General features: G+C 39.2%; 1 protein-coding gene across 2 annotated transcripts in view; it reads left to right on the top strand.

The window, feature by feature from the left end:
* CNTNAP4 (contactin associated protein family member 4) overlaps positions 1-20272 on the top strand; it is a 265562-nt gene that overhangs the window by 167419 nt on the left and 77871 nt on the right. For both annotated transcript variants that reach the window (XM_028166624.2, XM_007182603.2), the window contains exons 8-9: positions 139-400; positions 15069-15218. In XM_028166624.2, the coding sequence (XP_028022425.2) occupies positions 139-400; positions 15069-15218 (412 nt within the window). The remainder of the gene's footprint in view (positions 1-138; positions 401-15068; positions 15219-20272) is intronic.

Here is a 20272-nt window from a genome sequence, read left to right as displayed (position 1 = left end):
TCATGTTGATAGCGATTTTTGTTGTTGTTTTAAATCAGGGGTCATTAGAGATTGATAAACAGCCTCTGTATTTCAGATTTTATCACTAAGGTGATGTGAGTGCCATTCTTAAAGCTTTTTCTTTTACTTTATTCTCAGGGAAATGTGTTGTTTTCTTGTTCAGAACCACAGTCTGTGCCTGTGACTTTTCTGAGCCCCAGGAGTTACTTAGCACTGCCGGACTCTTCCGGGGAGGACGAGGTTTCTGCCACTTTTCAATTTCGAACCTGGAATAAGGAGGGGCTTCTGCTATTCAGTGAGCTTCAGCTGCTTTCAGGGGGTCTCCTCCTCTTTCTTAATGATGGAAAACTTAAGCTGAATCTCTACCATCCAGGAAAATTACCCAGTGACATCACAGCAGGTAATAAGTGTATTCCTGCAGGCAAAGTATATGCGTTTGAAAGATTTCATTATCTCTCTGTCCCTTCTCCATAAAATTTTATGCTTAACCCCAAAATTAATATTTGTTTAACAAATGAATACTTGAGTTAATAAGATTATCTCTTCCTTAGAGGAACTCGATTCCGATTTTCTTTTAAATATGTCTTCAACACGAGCAGTTCTTATTAACCAAAATGATAGTTGTGGGGCAATAGAAATTTCCTTCCATGACCCTCTTGCCCAGTCCAGGTAAATCAATATATCCCGAGGAAATGTGTTCTGGGGAAAATATGAAAGACTTTGAAGTGGCCCCCAAGTTTGCTGGGTGTCTTCAATGGAAGATGAGTCTTTGTGTAACACAGTTATTAGTCTTATCTGGTCTTTGAGAGATGGGGAGGGGTTTTTCTGGAATCTATATCTGTATCTCAATATTAGTTTGAATGTAAAACCTAAATATTTAGTCAAATTAACTTTACTTGCTGCTATAGTTTGTGTGGTGTTGCATATATTTGGGGAGAAGATTTGTGTAAAGTCTCTCATTTGGGAACCAAATGGAATTCTCTGCACTTCTAGGCAATATGGTACCATTTTAATGACTAGAATGTAATTAAAGAGACTGTATGAGTGTCTGGAAAATTGATGTCTAATTTAGGTCAGTGCTTTGGGTGAGGGATATTTTTGTCTCTTCATTAAAATTATATAATTCTTGACGAAGGATCTCCATCACATTTTCATATATATGGAATAATACCCAAGCCAAGCAACTAGAGGTCACATTGAGGTAAATTGCAACATCAAGTTAATAAATGATCTTTAAAAACAATTTAAAGATGCCATTGTACTACTCATCTATGTTAACTATGACCAAAATTAATAGAATATGACTGGGAGAGGAAAAAAAGTTAAAATACAGTCAGAAACCAAATATAAGAAACACAAGTATACAAATGAATATGCTTAGTCTTTGTGTATCTTTTTTGTTGTTCGTATATCACTGTAGTTTAAATGTGGGAACTGAAACTTCAATATCAATTATCATTTTTAAGAGGTACTGTGCTGTGACTTTTTAATGCAATACTCAAAATGTGGTAGATTTGCAGGCTTGACAAAAGGAAATAAATTAATCAGTGTCATATTACTAATTAATAGGCTCCCTAAAATGAGGGGCTAAAAATGTTAAGCTTGCTATTAATGTGTAGTTTATTGTGATGTTATTTGACATCGTCTGGGGTGGTTATATTCATAGCCTAATTTTCAACATCTTAAAGAAGGTGCTTCAGTACAGTGTTATTGTACTGAGCCCCATGAAGCTAGTTCATTTCTAAACACTTTACAGGCATACAAATTTAATAAAATACTAGGTGTAAGTCTATCTAGACTACCCCAAATGATTTTAAAAATTAATGTTTAAATCCGTGTACACTGTAATCTATTATGACATCATATGACTTTGTGTGATTGTGCCCATAGCTGATAACAAGGATCCTCGAGAAAATATGAAAGTCAATATATTAAAATTGTTACGTTTCAGATAACACAAGTAGGACTTTACACACCAACTACCCCATTCCCATCTTTCTAGTTTCTTTTAAAGTATTAATTTTTGCTAGTTTCGGTGAGGAAAGTACATTTTGCATTGGATAGTGGGTTATTTAAATGGTATGGGTGGGTGGTCCATTTGTTTCTCTCATAGGAGAAGACTTTCACAGGTACAGTGTTCGATAATTAAATCAGTTGTCAGGTTGTATCATGATGACTCGGAAGAGAATGGATGACCTATTATTGGTGGGTAAGTATCATATACTAAATCATTCCATTATATAAGGATGGCTCAAGTTTTCTTTGCTACTGGAGATATAAATTATTAATCTTACAGGTTTTCGAAACATAGAGTTTTTATGTTTTTTACAATGGAATAAAAATTTATATTATGTTGAGGAAGAATGGAATTGTGCAGATGTTTGAATTATCAGGCTAAATTTTTAATGTGATGTAGTTTTACAAATCGTCATTTGGAAAGGTTCAGAACTACTATGCCAGCCTCAGTCATTTTTGAAATATTAAGGGTATTATAATAGTCTAAATCATAAAACATATTAGCAGCACTACAAAATCACTCATGACATAAAATGCTGTCAGTCTCTGTCACCTTTATAGATGGCAAAGCAAAAATCATTCAGATCAAGAACCTAACGAACAATACGGTTATATTTTCCTATTTAAAACAAGGTCTTTATTGTCAAATTTGAGATTTCTGCTATGAGTTTTACATTTCTGCTGTTGCTTTCACCTAAAGGTAGAAATCAGGCCTGAAAACAAGCTTCTTGCTCCCATGGGCAGGGCCTGGCAGATGCAGCCTTACAGTATTTGAGATGTTTCTTTTTAAACATCTTTATTGGAGTGTAATTGCTTTACAATGGTGTGTTAGTTTCTGTTGTATAACAAAGTGAATCATCTATACATAAGCATATATCCCCATATCCCTTCCCTCTTGCGTCTCCCTCCCACCCTCCCTATCCCACCCCTCTAGGTGGGCACAAAGCACCAAGCTGATCTCCCTGTGCTCTGTGGCTGCTTCCCACTACCTATCTATTTTACATTTGGTAGTGTATATATGTCCATGCCACTCTCTCACTTTGTCCCAGCTTACCTTTCCCCCTCCCTGTGTCCTCAAGTCTATTCTCTACTTCTGCATCTTTATTCCTGTCCTGCCACTAGGTCTTTTTTTTTTTTTAAGTTAAATATAAAATTCTCCTCCCAGAACTATAAAGTTTCTTTATTTATTTATTTTCTGTTTATTTTATTTATTTATTTATTTATTTGTTTGTTTTTTAACATCTTTATTGGAGTATAATTACTTTACAATGGTGTGTTAGTTTCTGCTTTATAACAAAGTAAATCAGCTATACATATACATATATCCCCATATCTCTTCCCTCTTGCATCTCACTCCCTCCCACCCTCTTTATCCCACCCCTCTAGGTGGTCACAAAGCACCGAGCTGATCTCCCTGTGCTATGCGGCTGCTTCCCACCAGCTATCTATTTTACATTTGGTAGTGTATATATGTCCATGCCACTCTCTCACTTTGTCCCAGCTTGCCCTTCCCCCTCCCCGTGTCCTCAAGTCCATTCTCTAGTAAGTCTGCATCTTTATTCCTGTCCTGCCCCTAGGTTCTTCATAAGCTTTTTTTTTTTTCCATATATATGTGTTAGCATACGGTATTAGTTTTTCTCTTTCTGACTTACTTCACTCTGTATGACAGACTCTAGGTCCATCCACCTCACTACAAATAACTCAATTTCGTTTCTTTTTATGGCTGAGTAATATTCCATTGTATATATGTGCCACATCTTCTTTATCCATTCATCTGTCGATGGACACTTAGGTTGCTTCCATGTCCTGGCTATTGTAAATAGAGCTGCAATGAACATTGTGGTACATGACTCTTTTTGAATTATGGTTTTCTCAAGGTATATGCCCAGTAGTGGGATTGCTGGGTCGTATGGTAGTTCTATTTGTAGTTTTTTAAGGAACCTCCATACTGTTCTCCATAGTGGCTGTATCAATTAACATTCCCACCAACAGTGCAAGAGGGTTCCCTTTTCTCCACACCCTCTCCAGCATTTATTGTTTGTAGATTTTTTTTTTTTTTTTTTTTTAAGGATTTTCTTTTTAATTAATTAATTTATTTATTATTTTTGTCTGTATTGGGTCTTCGGTTCGTGCGAGGGCTTTCTCCAGTTGCGGCAAGCGGGGGCCACTCTTCATCGCGGTGCGGGGACCGCTCTTCATCGCGGTGCGCGGGCCTTTCTCCATCGCGGCCCCTCCCGTTGCGGGGCACAGGCTCCAGACGCGCAGGCTCAGCAATTGTGGCTCACGGGCCCAGCTGCTCCGTGGCATGTGGGATCTTCCCAGACCAGGGCTCGAACCCGTGTCCCCTGCATTAGCAGGCAGATTCTCAACCACTGCGCCACCAGGGAAGCCCTGTACATTTTTTGATGATGGCCATTCTGACCAGTGTGAGAGGATATCTCATTGTAGTTTTGATCTGCATTTCTCTAATGATTAATGATGTTGAGCATTCTTTCATGTGTTTGTTGGCAATCTGTATATCTTCTTTGGAGAAATGTCTATTTAGGTCTTCTACCCATTTTTGGATTGGGGTGTTTGTTTTTTTTGATATTGAGCTGCATGAGCTGCTTGTAAATTTTGGAGATTAATCCTTTGTCAGTTGCTTCATTTGCAAATATTTTCTCCCATTCTGTGGGTTGTCTTTTCATCTTGTTTACGGTTTCCTTTGCTATGCAAAAGGTTTTAGGTTTCATTAGGTCCGATTTGTTTATTTTAGTTTTTATTTCTATTTCTATAGGAGGCTGGTCAAAAAAGGATCTTGCTGTGGTTTATGTCATAGAGTGCTCTGTCTATGCTTTCCTCTAAGACTTTTGTAGTGTCTGGCCTTACATTTAGGTCTTTAATCCATTTTGAGTTTATTTTTATGTATGGTGTTAGGGAGTGTTCTAATTTCATTCTTTTACATGTAGCTGTCCAGTTTTCCCAGCACCATTTATTGAAGAGACTTTTTTTCATTGTGTATTCTTGCCCCCTTTATCAAAAATAAGGTGATCATATGTGCATGCATTTATCTCTGGGCTTTCTATCCTGTTCCATTGATCTATATTCTGTTTCTGTGCCGGTACCATACTGTCTTGATTACTATAGCTTTGTAGTATAGTCTGAAGTCCAGGAGCCTGATTCCTCCAACTCCGTTTTTCTTTCTCAAGATTGCTCTGCCTATTTAGGGTCTTTTGTATTTCCATACGAATTGTGAAATTTTTTGTTCTAGTTCTGTGAAAAATGCCATTGGTAGTTTGATAGGGATTGCACTGAATCTGTAGATTGCTTTGGGTAGTAGAGTCATTTTCACAATGTTGATTCTTCCACTCCAGAAACATGGTATATCTCTCCATCTGTTGGTATCATCTTTAATTTCTTTCATCAGTGTCTTATAGTTTTCTGCATACAGGTCTTTTGTCTCCTTAGGTAGGTTTATTCCCAAGTATTTTATTCTTTTTGATGCAATGATAAATGGGAGTGTTTCCTTAATTTCTCTTTCAGATTTTTCATTATTAGTGTATAGGAATGCAAGAGATTGCTGTGCATTAATTTTGTATCCTGCTACTTTACCAAATTCATTGATTAGCTCTAGTAGTTTTCTGGTAGTATCTTTAGGATTCTCTTTGTATAGTGTCATGTCATCTGCAAACAGTGACAGTTTTACTTCTTCTTTTCTGAGTTGGATTCCTTTTATTTCTTTTTCTTCTCTGATTGCTGTGGCTAAAACTTCCAAAACTATGTTGAATACTAGTGGTGAGAGTGGGCAACCTTGTCTTGTTCCTGATCTTAGTGGAAATGGTTTCAGTTTTTCACCATTGAGCACGATGTTGTCTGTGGGTTTGTCATATGTGGTCTTTTTTATGTTGAGGTAAGTTCCCTCTATGGCTACTTTCTGGAGAGTTTTCATCGTAAATGAGTGTTGAATTTTGTCAAAAGCTTTTTCTGCATCTATTGAGATTATCATATGGTTTTTTTCCTTCAGTTTTTTAAAATGGTGTATCACATTGATTGATTTGTGTATATTGAAGAATCCTTGCATTCCTGGGATAAACCCCACTTGATCATGGTGTATGATCCTTTTAATGTGCTGTTGGATTCTGTATGCTAGTATTTTGCTGAGGATTTTTGCATCTATGTCCATCCGTGATATTGGCCTATAGTTTTCTTTCTTTGTGACATCTATGTCTGGTTTTGGTATCAGGGTGATGGTGGCCTAGTAGAATGAGTTTGGGAGTGTTCCTCCCTTTGCTATATTTTGGACGAGTCTGAGAAGGATAAGTGTTAGCTCTTCTTTAAATGTTTGATAGAATTTGCCTGTGAAGCCATCTGGTCCTGGGCTTTTGTTCATTGGAAGATTTTTAATCACAGTTTCAATTTCAGTGCTTGTGATTGATCTGTTTATGTTTTCTATTTCTTCCTGGTTCATTCTCGGAAGGTTGTGCTTTTCTAGGGATTTGTCCATTTCTTCCAGGTTGTTCATTTTATTGACATATAGTTGCTTGTAGTAATCTCTCATGATCCTTTGTATTTCTGCAGGGTCAGTTGTTACTTCTTTTTCATTTTTAGTTCTGTTGAGTCTTCTCCCTTTCTTTCTTGATGAGTCTGGCTAATGGTTTATCAATTTTGTTTATCTTTTCAAAGAACCAACTTTTAGTTTTACTGATCTTTACTATTGTTTCCTTTATTTCTTTTTCATTTATTTTTGATCTGATCTTTATGATTTCTTTCCGTCTGCTAACTTTGGATTATTTTTGTTCTTCTTTCTCTAATTGCTTTAGGTGTAAGGTTAGGTTGTTTATTTGAGATTTTTCTTGTTTCTTGAGGTAGGATTGTATTTCTATAAACTTTCTTCTTAGAACTGCTTTTGCTGCATCCCATAGGTTTTGGGTCATCGTGTTTTGATTGTCATTTGTTTCTAGGCATTTTTTGATTTCCTCTTTGAGTTTTTCAGTGATCACTTCGTTATTAAGTAGTGTATTGTGTAGCCTCCATGTGTTTGTATTTTTTACAGTTTTTTTCCTGTAATTGATATCTAGTCTCATAGCATTGTGGTTGGAAAGGATACTTGATTCGATTTCAATGTTCTTAAATTTACCAGGGCTTGATTTGTGACCCAAGATATCGTCTATCCTGGAGAATGTTCCATGAGCACGTGAGAAGAAAGTGTATTCTGTTATTTTTGGATGGAACATCCTATAAATATCAGTTAAGTTCATCTTGTTTAATATGTCATTTAAAGCTTGTGTTTCCTTATTTATTTTCCTTTTGGATGATCTGTCCATTGGTGAAAGTGAGGTGTTAAAGTCCCCTACTATGATTGTGTTACTGTCGATTTCCCCTTTTATGGCTGTTAGCATTTGCCTTATGTATTGAGGTGCTCCTATGTTGGGTGCATAAATATTTACAACTGTTATATCTTCTTCTTGGATTGATCCCTGATCATTATGTAGTGTCCTTCTTTATCTCTTGTAATAGTCTTTATTTTAAAGTCTATTTTGTCTGATATGAGAATTGCTACTCCAGCTTTCTTTTGATTTCCATTTTCGTGGAATATCTTTTTCCAGCCCCTCACTTTCAGTCTGTATGTGTCACGAAGTCTGAAGTGGGTCTCTTGTAGACAGCATATGTACGGGTCTTGTTTTTGTATCCATTCAGCCAGTCTATTTCTTTTGGTTGGAGCATTTAATTCATTTACTCTTAAGGTAATTATCGATATGTATGTTCCTATTACCATTTTCTTAATTGTTTTGGGTTTGTTTTTGTAGGTCTTTTCCTTCACTTGTGTTTCCTGCCTAGAGAAGTGCCTTTAGCATTTGTTGTAAAGCTGGTTTGGTGGTGCTGAATTCTCCTAACTTTTGCTTGTCTGTAAAGGTTTTAATTTCTCCATCGAATCTGAATGAGATCCTTGCTGGGGAGAGTAATCTTGGTTGTAGGTTTTTCCCTTTCATCACTTAAAATATGTCCTGCCACTCCCTTCTGGCTTGCAGAGTTTCTGCTGAAAGATCAGCTGTTAACCTTATGGGGATTCCCTTGCATGTTATTTGTCACTTTTCCCTTGCTGCTTTTAATATTTTTTCTTTGTATTTAATTTTTGATAGTTTGATTAATATGTGTCTCAGCATGTTTCTCTTTGGGTTCATCCTTTATGGTACTCTTTGTGCTTCCTGGACTTGATTGACTATTTCCTTTCCCATGTTAGGGAAGTTTTTGACTATAATCTCTACAGGTATTTTCTCAGACCCTTTCTTTTCCTCTTCTTCTTCTGGGAGCCCTATAATTTGAATGTTGGTGTGTTTAATGTTGTCGCAGAGGTCTCTGAGACTGTCCTCAATTCTTTTCATTCTTTTTTATTTATTCTGCTCCCTGGCAGTTATTTCCACCATTTTATCTTCCAGCTCACTTATCCGTTCTTTTGCCTCAGTTATTCTGCTATTGATTCCTTCTAGAGTATTTTTAATTCCAGTAATTGTGTTATTCATCATTTTGTTTGCTCTTTAGTTCTTCTAGATCTTTGTTAAATGTTTCTTTTATTTTCTCCATTCTGTTTCCGAGATTTTGCATCATCTTTACTATCATTACTCTGAATTATTTTACAGGTAGGTTGCCTATTTCATCTTCGTTTATTTGTTCTTGTAGGTTTTTACCTTGCTGCTTCATCTGTAACATATTTTTTTGTCATTTCTTTTTTTTTTTTTTTTTGATGGGTGGTGCTGTATTTCTTTCTTACTGGTTGTTTGGCCTGAGACGTCCAGCACTGGAGTTTGCAGGCAGTTGGATAGAGTCAGGTCTTGGTGCTGAGATGAGGACCTCCAGGAGGCCTCATTCTGATTAATATTCCCTGGGGTCTGAGGTTCTCCGTTAGTCCATTGGTTTGGACTCGGAGCTCCCACCACAGGAGCTTGGGCCCAACCTGTGACCTGGGAACCAAGATCCCAGAAGCTTCATGGTGCAGTTAAAAAAAAAAGAAGAAAGAAAGAAAAAAAGGAGCAGTACAATATCAAAGAATAAAAAACAAAATAAAATTAGAAAGATAAAAAATATATTAGGAAAAATAAAACTATAATTGAAACAACTACAACAAGGTAAAATACAACCACAACAGAAGAAATAAAAAAAAAAAAACCCTGTCTATGCCGGTGGAGTTTAGGTGGGGGTGGAACTTAGGCAGGGGCGGGGTTTAGTGTGGGCGGGACCTAGGCGGTTGGGGGAGTGATGTTTGAGTGTGGTGCGGGGCCTAGGCTCAGGACCCATGTAGCTGGAAAAGTCCCTGGGGGTGGGGTGACATTCTAGCGTGGGTTGGGGCATCTGCTTAGGACCTGGGGAAGGGGAGAGGCAGCACATCCAAAGGAGGGCCTCTGGAGTGTGGGGTTCCGGAGTTTGGAGGTAGGGCCCTTAGTGAGGGTGTGTGGGTGGGGTTTAGGCCCAGCTCGTTGGCCAGGGTCTCCCAGTGTAGAGGTGGGGCCCTGGGTGGGGGGTGTAGGGGCGGGGCTTGGGCTCTGCACGCAGGAGGGAGGCTCCGAGGGCAGAGGATCAGGCCCGGGAGCCCAACAGTCTTCCCGGTGCCTAAGTGGACAGGGAACGCACTGGCCCTGTTGCCTTCCATTCCTCCACGCCCCTCCCCCACCTTCTCCCCCAGGGTCTCCCCCCCAACCGGGGTGGGTCCCGCTGGGTGTAGGAACTCCTCCCCTCCCCCAGCCACCCCTCAGGGGTGCCGGTCCTGGAGGTCTGGCCTTTACTTTTGCTCCGCCTTCCCTCCCTCCCACTCCCTCAGGACCTGCACAGCTAGAGGGGGCCTCGGTGGGCAGAGGATCAGGCCTGGGTCTTCAGCAGGCTCCCAGGGGCCCAAGTGGGCATGGTAAATCTGGCCATGCTCCCTTTTGATCCTCTACCCTCCCAGTGGTTCCCCAATTTCCCCCTTCGGATGTGGGATCCCTTCCCCTCCCCCAGCCACCCCTCAGGGGCGCCAGTCCCATCCCGCCTCCACTTCTCCTCCCCCTTCACTTCTCCTACACCCCACATCCTACCCAGTCACTAGGGGTTCCTCCCGTCCCCTTAGGTGTCCGTGGTCCCCCACCAGTACCTAGCAGGTGCCCTAGCTGTGAGGAGACGCAAATACCACATCCTCCCAGTATGCCATCTTGACACCGCCTATGAGATGCTTCTGCATGTTTCAGTTACTAGGCATTCGTGATTCTTGTGGCCCTGGCAATGGGACTGCCCTCTTGATTTGCCTCACCCAGGATAAGCCATTTTTAAAGTTCCCGCTTCTTCCCTTTCACTGTTGGAATATTCCTACTTTTCACGTTAGAACCCCATCGCTCCCTGAAAGTCCCACTTTCCCCTAAAGTGATTGGCAGCACTGACCTCCATATTTTCCTCTTGGCAAGAGAGATCTGGTGTCATGGATCTTTAATTCTGGACTTTCCCTGAAAGTCCCACTTTCCCCTAAAGTGATTGGCAGCACTGACCTCCATATTTTCCTCTTGGCAAGAGCAATCTGGTGTCACGGATCTTTAATTCTGGTTAGTGGCTATAGTTAGTGAATATAGGAATGTCTGGCACAGTTTCAGAGCACTAAAGGTTACTTGGAACAGGCAAATTCCTTCAGTTGCTCCTTGAATAATGGCCTTTGTATAATTGCCTTTTGCTTCTTTGCAAAGAATCTACCCTATATAGCAGGCTTTTTTTTTTTTTTTTCCCTTTACACATCCTACTTCATGGATGCCTGTTATAATCTTATGAAAGAGTGATGGCAGCTAAAGTGTCACAATATTTCTGTAGCAGTTTAAGACTGGTCCCTGATATTATATACAAGGAGCAGAGATAAACCTTTTTCCTCCTCCTATATTTTGTGTGTCTATGTGTTTTGGGGCCCGAGAGGGAGAGAAAAAGAGAGGAGGAGAGAGAGAGAGAAAAGAAAAGAGGAGGAGAAGGAGAAGAAGGGGAGAGGGAGAAGGTTCTTGTAAAGGATCCCACATTCTCCTGCCACCTGCACTTTTGCAAACCTTTCCATTTATTCTTCTGTTCTTCCAGCTGGAGCTGTCAATGGTTTCTACCCAGAGACCACAGTGATCATACCTGCAATCAAACAGGTTGGGTTTGTTGCTTATTGCAACAAGGAGAACCCTCACCCAGGGGAACCATGGAAGAGTCTCATTACAAAGGTGTTAAGGATGACTCGTCATAGGATTTTAGGTTGAGTTAGCTGTTTTGCGTGGAGGTCTCAAGGAAATGGAAAATTGCTTGGGATTAAATGCTGCCAGGAGGTGAAGGTAACTGTGTGCTTAAGTATCTTTGTAAATATTATTTAGAAGGATGGAGGAATAAAATAAGGCTAACTCTGTAATTGATTTAAAAAGTCAGTTGTTATTCATATTATCCAGGAGAGGACTTGGTATTTTTGTGGTTTGCACAGTAGCCTTGCTTTTGTCTGTGCTTAAACCAGTTTGTAAAGTACTTTTGGGGTTTGTTTGTTTTGGGAGTTTCTTTTTGGTCCCGTTTCATTGTAGTGACAGAGTGACCTTGTCTAATATTGATGTTCTGTGAGCTTGTTTATGCTCAGTGGGAGAACACCAGGGCCTAGCTCTGGATGCCCACCAACATCTCCCACCACCAAGGCCTCCCTGAGAGTACCAGGCCACTAGCTCCTAGCTCTTAGGGGCTGCTTTTTTCTTTCTCAAAGTTAATTGTTTAACATGAGCAAAACAATAACGGGACGACCTGTCGTGCAGGCCGAGAAGAGTGTGGGTTTTGGAATCAGCTCACCAGCTGGATACTTCCTTGGGTGATTTGTTTTTCCTCTTGAGCTTTATTTTCTCCATATGTAAAATGAGCATAGCAATAGTAATGTTGAAGATTAAATGACACGCATATAAAGCACACAGTACCTGTTATGAATAATAGTCACTAAAACTGTTATTATTTTATTATTATTATACCAACAACATATCCCTTCCCCTACATTCGAAAGTTGTGAGTGGTGGGAGTCGTGTACTAGAATTAGCATTTAGTTACCTTATACCGTGAATCAGAAAAAATACAAATTCTGCAATTCCTCCTTTTCTTCCCCTCTTTCACCGTGATGTGGCCTTGGAAAGGGGCTCACTTCTCATCAGACGTTAAAGTGGAAGGAGCTGTAGATTTAAAAGTAAAATAGAATCCAATTTAAAAAGTATCCTTTTTATTATGTAGAGTTAGGTGAAATGAATTAAATGGGTCTTTCATTATTTAATTTGAGTAATAAATCCCATTGACAGGTCATGAAAGTCTCCTCATCATGAGCAAGCGATGTCTATTACAAGTGAGGCTCAAGAATAGCTTTCTGAAGTTTCCCCCACAAACATAGTACAACTTCGTAACCCACAAGCTGGGCAAATGGGTGCGTTTAACTGTGTCAAGTCACAGAATGGCTGTCCTGACAGACTTGTGTTCTTAATCTAAATTAGCTTCTGTATTGACAGAAGATGTCCCCAAGCCTTTGACTTTATCCTGCTGCAGCTCCCCAGCAGCTACCTGGAGCACTGCTACTCAGGGTGTGCTCCTTGGGATATACTGGTTCAGTGAAATACTTATTACCAAGATAAGTACAAGAATTGAGAGTAAGCTCCTAGAAACCGTTAGAGCAAGAAGGTATTGCCGCAACTTCTAAGCATATGGTCAGTGGGCTTGTATTTTATATATCTTCTTTCTTTAATGTTTCAGTCATTCATTTTTATTGAATTTTGTAAAAGTATCAATCTGCAGTAGATCAGAAAAGAAAATGTCCATAACCGCAGGTAGTTTGATGAGCACCGTCCCAGGCCAATGGAAAGCCTAAGATGAGATAAGAGAAGCAGAGCCTTGTATCCAGGCACATCCGAGCTTTGAGGAAGAGATGGTGGGAGACGCAGGGTGGGGTGAGGAGGGTGGGAAGTGTTCGTCCGTGTGACGCAAAACTCAGTACAAGGATTTTCACTCTAAATGTATCCTCTTAAAGGAAGCACAGGATGACAAATTTGGGACATTTGATTTATTTTAGTCCAGCCTCATATCGTCAGGGATTACATAACTCTATTCAGCCGTCTATCTCAGAGTCCACTCTTAGAAAATGTGTCTAAAAGTATCTAGCCTACATTCTTCATTTTTCAGTTTTTAGGTCTTTCTCATTATCTTTCACAAACCAAATCAGAATTGGGTCTTTGGAAATCTTTTTTGCTTCATGGATATAATTTAAAAATAAGCTTTGGTGCCCAGGATGGAATTTGTGTTATACTAAATGAGTACAGGGCAAAGAGCTTCAGCATGTAACGGAGCTTCCATGCATTTTCTGTCTGAAAGCTTGTGGTCAAAAATAGCTGGAGAAATAAAGAAATCGCACGTAATATCAGGAAAGAGGCCCATGACTTTTAGATTTAATAGAGTACTTATATTTTTGCTCAGTAATTTGATCTGCAAAATCATACAGAGTTGACTATTCGGTGGATGTAAACCTTACTGGTTTACCTACAATAGAGAGACTTAGATTCCACCTGTCTGCTGAGTATTCAAAACAGAACCTTTGTAGACTTAATTCCCTTTAAGAGGTAAAGGCTCCACCTCTCCTGGATTCATGACTCTGGGACCGCCTTAGGAGGGACTACTGACTGTTTCTATAGGTGATAAGAAAACCTTGATTTTTGATTATAGCAATTTTTTATTATATACGTAAACTTGGAAAATACAGAAAAATTATAAAGAGAAGTAAAAACAACCAGTTTTCTTTTATGCAAAAATGACTGTTTATATGTAGAGATATTTCCTTTCAGCCCTTTCCCATATTTATGTAAAATTAGGAATATAATTAGAATTGTATGTATAGAGTCGATTCTCAATACTTGCAATAGTTATGTTCTCTGAAGTTGCCGTGAACATGGAATTAGCAAATACGAAACCATTTAGTATTTCCCCTGTTTCCAGCGGAAATACAGGTTTAGGTTCCTGTGAGCCTGTGGTGGCAACATTTTTGTCTACCTATCAACACAACCTTGTATGTATGATTGTGTTTGAAGACACGTTATTTAGTATTTATTATTGATTCACCAACATTGAATTCGTGGCCAACAGCACTATAACTCATGCCTGAATGAAGTTCATCTATCACATGTATTTTCTCCATAAGGCAAATCATGGCATTCTTGCACTTAAGAACACTAGACAGCCCTTCATCACTGTGCCAGGGGGCCTTTTAAACAGCAAAATCACCAACAAAAAACACAAAAATGTGAAGACAGGTTTACATGTGAGAGCTGAAATAAGTTTTGCCTTACTTGTCCTCAGCTAGAAGCATGCATGTCAGTCAACTCAAATTTTTCTCTGCTCTGTGCATTTCTATGCCTGACCCCAAAAGTGCCCAGAGTATTGATTTGGAAGCTACCAATAAATTATGGCAACTGGTTGAACTTGCAAATATGAAATCTGAAAATTATTATGATCAGCTGTGTAAATATGGTTTTACACACTGCTTTATTTTTTAACTTTGCATTATACCAGTATGCTTTCAGCATGCATTATAATCTCTTCAAATATTTTTGTAATGATTGACTTCATATACTTTGCTAAATATTCTAGTCTCACAAAAAATGACTACACCAAAGTGTAAAATAGCAGATAAATCATTTATTGGGTAGAACCTAGAATTTTGGAAAATATCTGTGCTCTTCCCAAACCCCTCCTTTTAAAAGGTAAATTACATGGTGGAAGCTGAAAATTAGTCCATGCCAAATAAGATTTGAACCACTGAAAGATTTTAACCATTCAGGATTGTCCAAAGTTGAGTTCGAATTTTGTTCTCTCTATTGAGGCCCCAAGAAAGGAAGATAATCATGCATTATTTCCACGTAGAGGATGCTGATCGCCCACTGACCTCCCTTTCCTCTCTCCCTCCTTCTTTTCTTTTATTAATAGTTGTGAGTGCTGCCCTTGATTGAGTGATGTGTACATTGCTATTTCTAACCAACTGCTTACAATGTTCACTGTTAAGAGGTATCTCTTTTAACTGATTTTACCTCCCCCAGGTGTTGGATTAAATGATGGGCAGTGGCATTCCATCTCTTTGTCTGCCAAAAGGAGTTACCTGAGCGTGGCGGTGGATGGCCAAGTGGCTTCTGCATCTCCTTTCCTGGGGCCTGAGCAGCTTTATTCAGGGGGCACTTATTATTTTGGAGGTAAGAGAAACGGTTGCTCCATATGGGCAGTTGAACCATGTTCGCAGTTACTACCCCTGTGTCTTAAAGTCATCGTGTTTTAACCAGTGTCAATATTATGGAATCATTTCTCACTTTCTTTGAACATGGAAATGTTGAGTAGATCACGATGATTAATTATGACCTAAAATGCATTTCTTTGAGGTGGACTGACTTATGTTTATGATTTCTATAATGAGATTGCTTGCAAGTAGGCCATGCTCTTCAGTTCTTACTTTCAAATTTTGTTATATTTTCCTAATGTTGAATGGCCTTACATGTATGTCATTCTCAGATTTTATGGGCTCATTTCATTGCCCTGTTTTCCTGATCATGCCTCTTAGCTTTTCTAGAGCATTCTTATTGCTTTTCTGCTGCTCAGTGCAGGTCAATTTTATGCCAATGGACAAATAATCTAACTTAATTAGCCCCAGAAGCCTCTTCTCACTGCTAAGTAATAATACACTGATATAGTTGATAAAATGAAGGCATCAGCCTTCAGCACCAGGCCATCTCTCTTAAAGAACAAAAACAAATGAAGTGTTTACTTGTCCAGTGGATGTTTGATTGAACTAAAACCTTCAAAAAGCAAACCTTGGAAGTGGAAATGAATATTTAGCACTGGAAAATTAAAATAAGACAATATTTGACATTAATTAGAAAGGCAAAGTTGTAAAACTGTTTGTAGTAAGACTTATTTTTAATCATGATTTGAGGTGTTTCTTCTTGTTATTTTGAAATGTAATCATGACTTCTGTCTAGAATCACTTTTGAATTTGGTTGAAAGCCCAGTCTTCATTATTCATCAATAAAATACAAATTCCTTTCTAAGAATTGACAGTAAGTACACAGACCGTGAATCATTCATCTTATATAAAGAGTGAACTCACAAACCAAAAAACCCTGCATAATCCGTTACTGTGAAAGGCAGAATAATGCCAACAATCTTAAAAGATATAATTGCTTCCTTTAGGGTGATTTGTTCATTTATAAACCAAGTGGTTTATAAAACCTTATGGAATATATGATTGATTTTATAGCAGTCCATAGGAACATGTTCCTTTAATACATGGTAAGATATACAAACAGTCCCTGACTTAGGATTTTTCAACTTTATGATGGTGCGAAGAAATACACATTCAATAGAAACCATACTTTGAATTTTGGTCTTTTCCCAGGCTAGTGACATGTGGAATAATACTCTCTCAGGATGCTGGGCAGTGGCAGCGAGCCACAGCTCCCAGTCACCCACGCAATCCCAAGGGTAAACAACAGATACACTTAAAGCATTCTGTTCCCACACAACCAATCTGTTTTCACTTTCAGTACAGTATTCAACAAATTACGTGAGTATTCAACACTTTATTATAAAGTAGGGTTTGTGTTAGGTGATTTTGCCCAACTGTTGGCTAATGTAAGTGTCCTGAGCATGTTTAAGGTAGGCTGGGCTAAGCTGTGATGTTTGGCAGGTTGGATATATTAAACACATTTTTGACTTAGGATATTTTCAACTTACAATGGGTTTATCAAGATGTAACCACATTGTAAGTCAAGGAAGATCTGTGTAGAACAACTTACTCAAGAGCTTTCACTTCAAAGGAAAAGATTTAGAAGCACCAAAAGAGGTAAGAAAAAACCCAAACATTTTGTTAAATGATGCAAAAAAGAGATGATAAAAATAACAGACTGCATAAAAGTGTAAGTAATGAAAATAGAATCATCATTCTTAAATTATTTTACACCCTTCATGTTCAGATTTAATGATGCCTACCTATGTTTTGTACAAAATTTTGATTGATTTTTATTCATACTATAATATTTTGTAATGAAATATACCACACGAGCAGTCTGTAATTTTGCTTGTTTTTATTATGATACATATGATATACACCATTTTAATTAAATGAACTTAATAATTTTTGAATAGTTTTAGATTTACCAGAGGGTTGCAAAGATACACTGGGAGTTGCCAAATAGCCCACACCCAGTTACTTCGTATTGTTCACATCTTACATCATATATACAATTTAAAGAATACTAATTATTATTTTTAAAATACACATCTACACATGCATTTTCCAGCTTAAGAAAGATAACATTACCAATATCCATTTGTCACTCCATGATCATACCTCTTCATCTCCCCAGGTAACCATCATCTTGAATTGGGGTTTTATGCCTCCTGTCATGTTCTTTATGATTTGACATCTATTAAGGTATTCCTAAGTCCCTAAACAATATACTGTGAAAGCTTCCGTAATAAAATTTCAACTTCAGGGCTTTTATTTAAATAACCAATCTTAAGTTTACTTAGGCAACATCTCTGTTTATTCAATCATCTTCTCAATTGGTATCCTTAAGTACCAGAGTATGTTTGATCTTGTCATGAGATTCTATTAATCACTAAGTATATACCCTGCAAGCCCCAGGGCACCCTGACATTTCCAGGGCTGCGAGCAAGGGCCCAAAGGAAAGCAGGAGGCCTCCTGCTGCCACATTTCTCCCTCCTCCTCCCAGCCTTGCGCCTCCAGGACCTGGTAGAGGAGGTCCATCCTTCTGGGAGCCCAAGTAGGGCTTCTGGGGTGGGAATTCTGGATTCTGGGATGGGCTAGAGGGGAGCAGTTTCCAAGTGGGCACATTGCCTTCCCCTGTGAGACCCCCAGGTGCCATGGGCAGAGTCATGGCTGGAGGAGGGTTAGAATAGGGTCCCCTAAAGGGCAGGACTGCCTCTGGGGCTCATTGTCTGAGTGGCGCTGGCAATGGGGTGACCAATGCTGCCAAAATCTTGGCCCTCCGTGCACCAATGCTGAAAAGAAATACGGAGGCAGAGTTTTGGAGGAACGAGAAAAAGTAGCTTTATTCTTTGCCAGGCAAAGAGAGGACACAGCAGGCTACCCCACCCCCACCCCCCCACCCACACCGGGAATAGGGAGAGGTTTTACATCCTAATGAAGGTCTCGCATTTTTTTTTTCTTTTGCAAAATTTCAAAACAGCCACAGCTGGCATCAGGCAACTTGGTAACTGGGGTTGGTCTTTTCTGAAGTTATTGGCCGGTGACCTTCTTTCTGAAACAAAGAATGCTAACAAGGGAGTGTAAGGGGAGAAGAAAGCCAGGTGCAGAGTGTAATTCATACGGAGTCAGTCTCCTTTGTGAAGGAGAAGCCCAGCTACAAGTGTTGGTTAGTAGTAACAGCTAAAGAATAACCAAGACTGCTTAACTCTTTCAGGCCTGTTTATGTTGTTTTCCAGCCTGTTCATTGTTTCCTTATTTTCCTTGTTTATCAGAGAAGAGAAGTCTCATTTTTATTTAAGAGAAGTCTCATTTCTATTTTTGCTGCACCACCAACTCTCCCGTTTCAGCACTGAAAGCCTGGAGTCCTGGGAGCGGCCTCCCTGCTTCCCACCCCCAGAGCAAACTTGGCGGTTGGTCATCCTAGAAAACCCTCTCCGCTGTGTGGATGAGAGTCCCCTTTATTCCTAGGATCTGTTTTATCTAGATGGAGGGTTTTTTTTAGGTAGTTAATTTTTCAGCCAGTTTGTCTTCAAGTAAATAAACATCCTACGTTCTGAGACACTTCCCATCCATTGCCCTTTGGTCCTCTCTAAATTCAACTGCCAGTTTCCAGTTATCTTATCAGCAATCAGTCTAGCCTATAAGCTGGCTACAGTGCCCCCATGCAAAGGGGCAGTCTGTCCCACCAGCCTGGGTTGTATCTGTTTCCTGTGTCAGTCTTGAGTGTGACTACTGAGAGAGTGGGCTGCCCGAACTCACGGCGTTCTGCATATACTGCCACACGCCGCTCTCTGCCCATCGTTGTTTACGTTTTCTCCCTCCTCAAATGTATGCCTTTCAAAAAATTACTGAGGTCAGCTTTTATCATTTATAAACTCTAAAATTTAAATCTGGGTTCTCCAGATGGAGGATGGAGGAAAGTCTAACTTCTGTGTATTCCCCTATGCAATCTTTGTGCGATTGAATAGCGCACCGTGTAGCACAAGCTAGAGATACTAGACTGTGTGCAGAATCTTCACGCTCCCGCATGTATAAATCAGACATTATCCATCCAGTGAACTGGCTACACCACCCTGAAGTCAAACCCGACATCTTACTTCTGGTACATGCAGTGATCATTTATCTGCCATCTCCGAGGTGCTTAACATGCTGCCTGCCTCTAGTAATGGATCCATCCATTAATTCAGCATGAAGTATTCCCTAGAAATCTTCATATTTTAGAACTTTCATCTCAAACCAGTTCAGTGCTGAATTTCTCTCTGCTGTTGCATTATATTAACCTGTGGATGTCTGTTATCATAGGCTAATGAGACTAACCTGGGTTGAACCCTACTTTGTTCTTTAGAATCTCTTGCTTGTTAAACATTGTAGCCAGGAATGTGAAGGGCCTCATAATATGACCGCTGTGCTCTCTGTAAAGTTCCATGACCTCTCCTTGTGACTGTGAGTTTGCTTAGTTTTGTCCCCTAGAGGCATACCGCACAATATATTTTATTCTGAAATAGTTTGAAATGTGTCAGGAAACGTCACCTGGAGAAAAGGAGATTAGCAACGCTGTTTATATTCCTGGCATATTGTAGTTGCCCCCAAATATTATTGAACTGTTATCCTCTCGGTTTTTATTTTAACATTCTTAATTGGTTAATAACTCATCTAGAAAACACATCCAGATTATGGTAACTGTATCCTATACCACAGAAGAATTTTAAGCACTGAAAGTGTGTGTAGAACCATGTACAATTAACTGATACTTAAAAAACTTTCATCCCCTTTTCTTGATATATTAAATTTTAAATTTCAGTCTCCATTGCTTAAAATATAATATTTCAATGTCCCTGATAACAGTTTTAAGTATGAATCCTGGCCTTTCCTTTCTGGGTAAAAGTATTTTGTTAGGAAAACAAAGCATTAAGGAGAAACATCCTCAGTCAAAATATTTAATTATAATGGAAATTCCCAGGTAGAAAACTAGCATGGATTGTACAGGAATTAGGAAATTGCTGATTCATTTCTTATTCTTTG

This window comes from Balaenoptera acutorostrata, chromosome 19, assembly GCF_949987535.1.
Source record: "Balaenoptera acutorostrata chromosome 19, mBalAcu1.1, whole genome shotgun sequence".
In the NCBI taxonomy this organism is placed as follows: domain Eukaryota; kingdom Metazoa; phylum Chordata; class Mammalia; order Artiodactyla; family Balaenopteridae; genus Balaenoptera; species Balaenoptera acutorostrata.
This window is presented reverse-complemented; position numbering and strand designations above follow the sequence as displayed.